At 43.3% G+C, this 10,785-nt stretch overlaps 1 protein-coding gene across 1 annotated transcript; it reads left to right on the top strand.

Moving 5' to 3' along the window:
• Nucleotides 1–8,330: 8,330 nt before the first annotated feature.
• On the top strand, nt 8,331–8,968 carry PLAC1 (placenta enriched 1). Its single transcript, XM_029240235.1, is given in 2 exon segments — nt 8,331–8,892; nt 8,895–8,968. Coding segments are annotated over 2 exon segments (636 nt in total).
• Nucleotides 8,969–10,785: the final 1,817 nt, after the last annotated feature.

Raw genomic sequence — 10,785 nt, 5'->3', positions numbered from 1 at the left:
AAGGTTACATTCTGAGGTACTGGGAGTTAGGAACTCAACATATGAATTTGAGGGGGCACAATTATATATATATATATATATATATATATATATATATATATACACACACACACATATATATGTGTGTATATATATATACATATATATATATATATATATATCTCCAAATGATGTAAGTTCAGAGGCTCGACCCTTGAATACAATTTCAGAAAAGAGTCCTTTATTCTTTGCTAAGGTGAAGATAGATTGCCAGGGAGGAGAGACTCTCCTCTTTTTGTTGTTAATATATATTTTAATAGTATTATATATCATATATGTATATATTATCAGATATAATAATAGGTCAGCCTTTTATATTTATTTTTAACATTATTTACATGCTATATATTTACTTTTGTTTTGTTTTGTTTTGCGATACGCGGGCCTCTCACTGTTGTGGCCTCTCCCGTTGCGGAGCACAGGCTCCGGACGCGCAGGCTCAGCAGCCATGGCTCACGGGCCCAGCCGCTCCGCGGCACGTGGGATCTTCCCGGACCGGGGCACGAACCCATGTCCCCTGCATCGGCAGGCGGACTCTCAACCACTGCGCCACCAGGGAAGCCCTATATATTTACTTTTCAACATATATACATTATAATAGGCAGATGACGAACTCACGTTCAACCTATTATGTATCATTTTAACAAAACACTAATTGCATGGAGAAGGTACCAAGCCAATGCTCTGCCCCAAGTACTTTGATATTGCTAAGAGAAGGACCTATCACACCCAAAGTCAAACTTTTGTTATATAAAAGGTACAGATGGCAGAAATGGAGAGTGATATCCGCCAGTGAAATACAATAGCATACGTGGAGATGGGGTCAACTTCAAAGCATTTTGGGGAGCACTCAGGCTGGGGGATGCTGAAACAAAACCTGGAGTTGGCCTGGATCTCTCTCAGTCTGGAGTTGGCAGAATGGATTGGGCAAGCCTGGCCCGGGGTGAGCCAAGGGTCAATTTGCACTGGGGGAGACTTAACCCATCTTGCCTCTGATTTCCCAGGAACCTCTGGCATTTTCTGATTTGTGCCTCCATGCTTGGAACTGGTAGTGGACGTGTAGATGTGCTCTCAGGAGGAACAGACATCCAGCCCGCGGTCTGGTTCCTCCTTGTAGCCAAGGGAATCCATCCACGGGCGACTTCAGGGGGCTGTATCCATTTGCCTCAGTCAGCCCAGTGATTCCAGCAAGCCCCTTCTAGGCACCCATGACTCTTCAGTACCTTGTGGACCTGAGACTTCCGGTTCTCATGATGCTGTGTCTCTCAGTTGCCTGGACTTGGGCCGCATGGGCTTAGGAATTTCTTCTCTCCTCCCATGTAAAGCCAGACCAGAGGAGAGTTGCACCTTGTCTGCTGTCTAGAGGTTGACTTTGTTCAGTTACCTGAGACCATAAGAGTTGGGGTAGCCTGTGAATCTACTGCTAAATCCAGGTGTGCTGACACTGGTTGTGTTTGGTTGCTTGATAGAAGGAAGGAGGATAGTGACCAGGGTTGGGGAGTTAGCGCAAGGAGGGCTGGCTCCATCTGGAGTGACTGGCTAGGAGCTAATCAAGAGGGCAGTGGGTACCATTAGGCTGGGCCGACATACAGCCCTTGGCATCAGTGAGGTCAGTAGGCAGGCAGGTGGGTAAGTAGGCAGGACCCTTGACAGGGGCCCTACAGTTTCTACCAAGAAAATTTTCACTGCTACCGCAGGCCTTCAACTGGGAGTTTGGGGAAGGAGTGGAGGAGAGATTTAGCCAGTAACTAGATTCAGGCCCTTAGGGACTGGACAAGAACAGTGGAAGGTGGCAACTTCTAGTGGTTCCTTCATCCTTTTATTCAATAAATATTTACTGAGTACTTACCAGGTACCAGACACTATGGTAGATCAGGACACAGCTCCCTAAGGAATTTACAGTCCAAGGATTAAGGGATGGGGAAAAATAGTAGGGATCAGGGCAACAGCAGGAAATAGATTTGGGCTTTCCTTTCTTCTTAGTGTGTGTATCTATCTATTCGTCTATCTGTCCATCTGTGTGTGTGTGTGTGTGTGTGTGTGTGTGAGAGAGAGAGAGAGAGAGAGAGAGAGAGAGAGAGAGAGAGAGAGAGAATGATTTGCTCTTCCCACAATGTCCTGGCCTCAGAACAATGCCTCTTTACCTATTGCAATATGCAGGCAAGCCTCCCAAATTGTAAGTTCCCTAACAACGACCAACAGCCTTCCTATCAAAGGAACCTTTTCTCCCCCTCAGGAGCCAAGATATGATGAATGGCCTCAGTCCAGGTGTACACCGATGCACCAAGTGGCCACATTCTGGGTGGGGCATACACAAGGTAGCTTTGGGCTTGGGAGAGCCACAGATTGGTCAAGTCAGGTAGAAATCAGCCAAACAGGCTGTAAAGTCAACTGTGGCTTGATTTGGACTTAAGCCATCCTTCAGCTGTGGCTGTATACATGCACCTCACTTTAAGAAAACCTGTACCCCAAAATCCCAATTTTGAAAGGGAGAGAAGAATGTGCCTGACCGTTTTCGAAAGCCGTCTTGAGCCCTCATTTATTGACACAGGTGTGTCAAAGCCCTCGAAGGAGTGTCTGATTCAGACCTCTGCCTTCTGATGGTAACACCCGGAAATCATCTCCGGCGAAGGGGCCTTCCTCTGGTGTGGGCAGCCCTCCGGAGACGACTAATGGGTTAAAAAGGCGGCCGTGCTGCTGCAGATTTGCAAGCTCTGCACAGACACAAACTTACCTTGTCTTTTAAAATGAGAAGGGACTCTGGGGCTTTGTGGCAAAGGGTGTCACTTTCTGAAAAATCAAACTCAAATAAATTATTAAATTAAAACATAAACTGGATTAGGGGCACACATTGGGGATTTTCCTTACATTTTATGGAAATTATGAAATGCATCCCTTCGTTCAACTTTAAAACTTAAACTAATTCAGCTTCTCTGCACGAAAAGCAAGGAGTTCCCATGACCTGATATCTGCCATTTCCACTAAAGTACAGCTTTCTGTATTTACTTGGAAATACTTATGTTCAGTCAGGGGATGGTTTACCCTTGTTGCGTAGCCTGATTATGGTTTGATTTCACATCAGACTCCTCACCTTTTAGTAACCAAATTAATGACCCAGCTCTTACAAGGAGCTTGGATTCTTATTTATTTCGCAACCTTTATTTGTGCAGGAGACGAACCATGACATTTAAACTATGCTTGATAGCTTAACAGATTATAAGAACAAAACCAGATGGCCCAAACAAAAATAATGCTTTGATTGCTTTCAAATTCAATGTCAAAAATTAAAAACAGCTTTCAAAAAGCCTTACCCTTTTTTTTTTTTCCTGAAATGACTTTGGATCATATATATGTATATAGACTTTTCCCCTCCCCCGCAAAACTAAAAGTATATAAACCAGAAATTTAACAGTGATTATTCTGAGATCGGAGAATGTTTTCTTCTTTTTCCTTTTCTATATCTCCCAATTTTTCTACAGTTTTTTCCTACAATTTTTCTACTGAAAAGCAGGAAAAACAGAAAAAAACACTTTTAATGATTACTTTTTAGTTTAATTTGAATGAAATCTTTCCTAGGGTTGAGTCAAGGTGTTTTCCTCAGTTGAGAGAATGGACTTTGTTAAGCGTTAGCAGTTCATAATTCTTCTTCCTTGACAAACGATGAATAACGTGTGGTTACTTTAACACCGTGTTTCACTATGTTGGAAAACGAAACCAGGCCCAGATTTCTTTAGAATGAATGTAAATTCTACAAAAGCAGTAATTTAATTTTCTAACTCACTTTAATGTCCCTTCGACATCATTAGTATAATCACAATCCTCACTTTCTTTGAGAGCAGCGAACCAACTAATTCTTTAAAACTGGGCCTCGATTTTAAAAGGCTCCCAAACCTTGAGATAGTTGGCTGGGCAAAGTCAACATGTGACTATTTGAATTTCTAAACTAAAGGGTCCACAGAGTGTTAGGATTCTTTCTTCTTATTTTGTAAAGGAATCTTTATTCCAACTCAGATTCATTTTTCTTCAAATCAGCTGCAAGAGAGTGAACAAACTTTGCTGCAAATCAATGCCTTGACAGTTATATTTCCCTGAGATAATTGCGTACTGCTTTGGAGTTTCCTTTTCCCCTCTGTTTCCTTTTGTTTTGACAACAAGATTCTGGGAAAACAATATACAAATGATAACTATGCTGTCATGAGTATACTGAATTTTAAAAATAAATAACTGTCGACCCCAAAAGCTTCCAGGAGCCTATGGAGTGAATTCTTTCTCCAAACTGTTCTCAAACCAGATGTGGAAATGTTTAGCTAATCCCCTCCCCATTCCCCACGCAAAGAGTTCATATGTGTCTCTAACGACATCAGAGGAGATGAAGAGGCAACAATCTGTCTGCTTTCAAGGAGATTTGTGTTACACGTCTCAACTCACTCACCAACATCACAAAACTAATTTACTTCTCTCTTAAAAAGTCTCTTTTTTTCCCTGAGATTAAAAATGCTCTGTGTTTAGACCAATATTCAATCTCTTTCTTGTAAGACATTAAGAAATAGAGTTCATATTCCCAGAATGAAACGTTTCATGTTTTGTTTTGTTTTTTTTAAAACGTAAAGGATGTATTAAGAATTAGGCTTATTAGGGAATTTTTTTTAAGGGGAAGGAGGAAAACTTTAAAAAAAACGAATGGAAAATGTATATGCATAAACCACACTTAGAAAAACAGAAAGCTACTGTACTCTGTAGCTGCAAGGAAAGCAAACATTTTGCATCCAGGTGTCATTAGCAGCCCTGGTTTCGCTGGCTTCCCTATAGCTCAGTTCAGGACTGTAGGTACCAATAGCCCTGCTTGGCTATACAAAGGCGTCGAAGTTATGAGCTTTGCAAGGATAATTTGCAATCAAGCCAAAATGGGGCTATGGTAATGCAAACCCTGAGACCTGCTTTCTAACAGCCCAGCTGCCTCTGGGAAGCCCGACAGTAGTCCCAGGGTGAGCGCTCCCTTCTCTGCAGTTATTTCTTCCCCAGTCCTCAACTCCCTCAGCTCCAGGATGCTGGGCTCAGCCCCAACTATGGCTAAAAATACCTCCAGTTTGGCACAAACTGCACAACCCTCTCTTCTGGCGCCCCCTTCCCATCTCTAGCCCCTCAACCCTCTTTCTCAGAGCCAACCCTCTCCCTCCCCATCCAAGTCCAAGGTCCTATTCTGCCAACACATCTCAGCTGGATGTTAGAAAAGCCAGCTGATTTGATGAGTTTACACTGTGTTGTGAATGACTTATAACCATCCCTCAACACACACCCCCACACACACCCCCACACACACCCTCTACCTTTCCCTGGGAATTCAGGCAGCAGGGAAGGGAGGCTGCCCAGTTCTGACAACCTGTGCTCAGCAAAAGGGAGCAACTCCCCAAGAGTGGCATTGAGCTAGGAGTTAGCAAGCTCATTAGAAAGTGCATTCTGCTCTGCCCTGATCTCCCAACTCCTCCCTCCCACCTTAGAGATGCAGTCTTAAACATGGGTCCCACTGACTTCATTTTTCAGTTTTATCTGAGCTCAAAGGTATGTTGTCACACACACTTATTGCTCCGATCTTGTGGCAATCTCTCCCTGGCTACAAGAAAATCAGAGGAAACCGATTCTGTACTGAATTTGGAGATTTGTGCTAAATAAACCCCCAAACTCAGTGATGTTACTAAAGCCCTTCCTTCAAGACTGATTCAGGGCTTCCCTGGTGGCGCAGTGGTTAAGAATCTGCCTGCCAATGTAGGGGACACGGGGTCGAGCCCTGGTCTGATCCCACAAGCCGCGGAGCAACTAAGCCCGTGAGGCACAACTACTGAGCCTGCGCGTCTAGAGCCTGTGCTCCGCAATAAGAGAAGCCACCGCAATGAGAGGCCCGCGCACCGCAATGAAGAGTAGCCCCCGCTCGCCACAACTAGAGAAAGCCCACGCACAGAAACGAAAACCCAACACAGCCAAAACTAACTAACTAACTAAATAAATTTATATATATATAAAAAAGACTGATTCAGTGCAATGTAATTCAAAAAGTGGATGTGAGAGTGGGAGTGAGGTAGTCTAAAATGATTCGTTGGGTGACAACTGTAATGTTTCTCAGAGAATTTGGGCTTTTTATCATTCTCTTTGGATTAACCATGAGAAGGAGGAGGAGAGACAATAGGAAAGATGCCCGAGGGATGGAGAGGAAGTACATGGCTAACTCCCTGCACAGGAGCGCACCCTTAAACTTGGTGTCAGTTCTGGGGTTTGAACAACAAAATTGGAGTGGAAGGATTGTTTCCCTGACCTATTCCAGGAACTACTTAGAGGGGAGGTTTTTGTTCAGGGCAAATAGGTCCAGGCTGTGAGATCATGTGAAGGAAGGAGGAAAGAGGGAGAGAGAGGGAGAGAAAGGCACTCCTAAAGCAAGCTCAGGGCAAGGTGGTCTTCCTGAGACCAAGGCAATAGTGCAGCAGCGATGGAGTGATGATCTCAGCTTCCAGAAGGAACCTCAGCAAATATGCATCATTCCAGAGCAAGCGGTTTGTTTATTTAACTGTTGAGTCATTATCCAGGACCAGCTGGCATCCGAATTAACTCGGGTTTTGTTGCTATTGTCGTCATCATCGTATTTTGTTTGGTTGGTTTTTTGGAGGGGTAAGAGGGCTGGGTTTTTCGGTTTGTTGCTGCTGCTGCTGTTTTTCTGTTATGGTTTTTTTTTTGTTTGTTTTTTTTTTTGCTTCGTGAAAAACAAAAAAGCAGTCCTAAGAGAGCCATTTCAGAACAAAGAGGCAAGGAAGGAGCCGGGGAGACCTCTTAGGCTTCTCTTTACACCTCAACATCCCCAAGAGAATGAGGAGTCAGTAAGGAGAGAGGGAGAGACAGGGGTACCAACCAGATCAAGTGCTGATGTGAAAACAAAGCACTTCATCCAGGCCACTGCACCTGGCTAGTGGGCTCCTCCGCCATGGTTTCCATTAAAGAGTGCAGCAAATTCATCAGTATCAGAGGAAGAGAAAGAGCTACATTTTTGCAACTGAGGAAGACGGGAGGAAAGAACTGTCTTGGGATGCTTTTTATTTAGCACAGTGCTGGGCACATAGTAGACGCTCAATAAATATTAGTCAAAGAATGAATTCATTTACGCAAGGATTACTTAATTCAGCAGGGAACAAGAGTAAAACCCTGCATAGACATTTCCTTTGAAATTTTAGGCACTTTTCTATTTGATTTATTTCATTTTCACTTTTAAAATGAAAACTGAGTTGAACAATATTTGATGATATTCCTGTTCCTTCTTCCTTTGTGTGTACCTCTTCTGAAACTGTTTTAGACACTTGTTCTTAGCATGACTCTTTTTTCCTCCATACTGCTCTGCCTGTCACTCTGCAATCTTGCTATTTTGCGAGGTCATAATGGCTGTTGGTCATAATGGCATTATGACTACTGCTGGCATTTATGAAGCATTCATTTGATCATTTTAAGTGAGCCACTTGGCAAAATTTCAATATCTGGATGTTGGGAATAAACCACAATTCCTTGGTAGGTTTTCATTTAATTAAATCTGTTGCTAACCAAAAGAAGAAGGCAATAGAGAAGGGTTCATTAGTATGGTCTATGGGAGGACACTGGGGCCTTCAGGAGGAAAGTGCTGTCAGCTTGAATTAGACTGTTATCTCCTGTCACCTTATTTAATGTTTGGCATGAAAACTGTTTTGTTTTCTTTTTGGCTGGGGTTGCACACAAAGGAATGCTACTCCAGATCGGCGTAGACTCTCATTCTGTATGTGACGGATTTGTGTTTTATACCAAAACAATATGGTAAAGTCACTTAAAGAAGCCATTGTAGTCATCTAGAAACACGTGAGTTCCAACAATGACATCAAAATTCAGTTCTCTTTCACAGGGATCTTTTCCTTTGCTTTTTATTCTTTTTTTTCAGTTTTATTGAGGTATAATTGACAAGTAAAATTGGAAGGGATTTAAAGTATACAGCGTGCTGATTTGACATACGTTTACGCTGTGAAAAAATTTCCCCCATCAGGTTAATTAACACATCCCTCACTTCACATGTTTACCTTTTTTCTTTTTAGTGAGAACATTTAAGTTCTACTCTCTTAGCTTCTTTTTCTTTAATGCTTTAGGAATGGTCTTTTGTTTTTAAAAAATGATCGTGTTTGAACTTTCAATAGGAAATAAGACGATTTTCCTTTTGTGTTCCTTTGTGCTCTAGAACTCCTCACCAGACAGCTTCCTGTTTCCTGAGAGTCATTACCTGATCCGCTACCGGGATGAAAGTTTTCAACTTGATAGGAGGGCTAGTCTTCCTCACCTCTGTGTTTTCGGCCTGTTCCGGAGAAAATCCGATAACTGTGCTGTGCTCCATAGACTGGCTCATGGTCACCGTGCACCCCTACATGTTGAACAATGACGTATATGTGCACTTTCATGAGTTACACTTGGGACTGGGTTGCCCTGCCAACCATGTTCGGCCCTATGCCTACCAGTTCACCTACCGTGTCGCGGAATGTGGCATCACGGCCAAGGCAGTCTCTCAGGACATGGTTCTCTACAGCACCGAGCTGCACTATGCCCCCAAGCATACGTCATCTAAGTACGTGATCCCAGTGTCCTGCACTGCCCCCCAACGTTCCCCGTGGCTCACGATGCCCTGCTCCAGGGAAGTAGCCAGTGAGGGAGCCATCACAACCCGGGATGGTGAGACATGCTATGAGGTGTTCACCTTGTCACAGTCCAGCCAAAGGCCCAACTGTGATAGTCCGCCTTGTGTCTTCAACGAGGAAGGGCAGACCCAGGGCCCACATCACCAAGCAGAGGCTCAGGAGGCCCATCCGTGCAGTTTTCTTCCTTTGTTAATACTTCTGAGAAATGGTGTCTTCGTCTGGATGATCAGATTGCGTCCATGTGATCCTTAGATTTGGGGTCTCCAGTTGATGCTCTTCCTACAATTGGTATATAATATTTACTAATATCAGACAAATTGTGCTCTTGTGGCCTTCTTATGCGTGCTTTTCAAAAAGAGCAGCCCATGGTAATTCCATGAACAAAGCTGTTTTCTATTTTTGTATCTTTTTTTCCCCCTTTTTTGGCCGTGCCACCCGGCATGTGGGATCTTAGTTCCCCGACCAAGGATCGAACCCACGCCCCCTGCAGTGGAAGCTCGGAGTCTTAACCACTGGACCGCCAGGGAAGTCCTGGTGGCATAAAAATATCAGTTGGGCGTTTTTATTTCATAAACACACACATAGCTTTTACTATGGGCCAGACACCCTTCTAAGAGCTTTACCAACATTAGTGTCTGGTCCCTTCTCTAGGATGACTTCTCTCTCCTTTAAGGTCCCCCAGCTGAATCCCTCCGTCTGTCTACCCATATCCCTGAGGCTCTACACTACTCAACTTAGCACTTAGCCACATAATTTCTTAGTTTGATCCATCACTTTTCTGTATCACTTTTTGTCCACGGAAGGCAGAATTTGCACTAGTGATTTATAATCCACCAGTTGTTCTAGGAATCACTCAACTCACATCCCACCAACTAGATGGTAAGCTCCTGAGGCCAGGGGCTAGATCTTATACTTAGCCATAGACTGATAGCACTCTGCAAAGAGTTTTGTCCCCCGACTTATGTGATCAGAAAATTTTCACCCAAGTCTAGCTATCCATTACTGTTCTCAAAGACTCGGAAAGGGAAGGTAAGTCAGTTCATTCAACAAATATTCACTGGGCGCTACTATATTCTAGCCACTGAGGATATGGCAGTGAATAGAAACTGAGGCTCAGAGAAATCAAGGTCACACAGCTAGTAAACAAATAAATAAGTACACAAAGAGAAAATCAGACAGTGACAAATGCCATGACGAGCTTAAAACAAAGCAATATGAGAGAAATTGGAGAAGGAGTCAGAGTGGTCAGGGAAAGCTGCTGTGAATTTGCCATTTGAACTGACTCTTGAATGTGAAAAAGGAGCCAGCCCTGGGCTGATCTGAGAGAGGCCATTCCAAATAGTAGAAGCATCTCATTGAATCCTCACTACAGCCCTGAGAGAAATACTCTTAATATATCCATTTTACAAATAAGGAAACTGAGTCACGGATTGATTAAGAAACTTGCCCAAGGTCACACATTTATTAAGAAGCAGACAATGTTAGTACAATGTACATGACAATATACACAAAGGATTACAGTAGACATTAGTAATTTAGTCATTGTCTTAGTCTGTTTGGGCTGCTATAACAAAGTACTAGAGACTAGGTGGCTTATAAACAACAGAAATTTATTTCTCATGATTCTGGGAGCTAGAAATTCGAGATCAAGGAGCCAGTATGGTCAGGCTATGGTGAGGGCCCTCTTCCAGGTTGCAGACTACATGTGTCCTCACATGATGGATAGAAAGCAAAAGAGGTCTCTGGGGCCTCTTTTATAAGGGCACTGATCCCATTCATGAGGGCTCCACCCTCATGACCTAATCACCTCCCAAGGGCCACACCTCCTAATACTATCACATTGGGCGGTTAGGATTTCAACATAGAAATTGGGGGGAGGGGCACAAACATCCAGTCTATTGCAGTCATGATAGTTGAAGAAGCACAGCTGTTCATTTAAAAATCTCATGCCCCTTCTTGAGGAAAACTAGGTAATAATCCCTGAAAACAATGTATTCATTCAACAAACATTTATTGTGCTCATCCTATGTTCCAGGCATTATGTTAGATGCTGAGCATGCAA

Source organism: Monodon monoceros, unplaced genomic scaffold, assembly GCF_005190385.1.
Source record: "Monodon monoceros isolate NGI ecotype Baffin Bay Population unplaced genomic scaffold, NGI_Narwhal_1 Super_Scaffold_22, whole genome shotgun sequence".
In the NCBI taxonomy this organism is placed as follows: domain Eukaryota; kingdom Metazoa; phylum Chordata; class Mammalia; order Artiodactyla; family Monodontidae; genus Monodon; species Monodon monoceros.
Note: the sequence above shows the minus strand (reverse complement) of the source record. Positions and strands in the feature narration are given on the sequence as shown.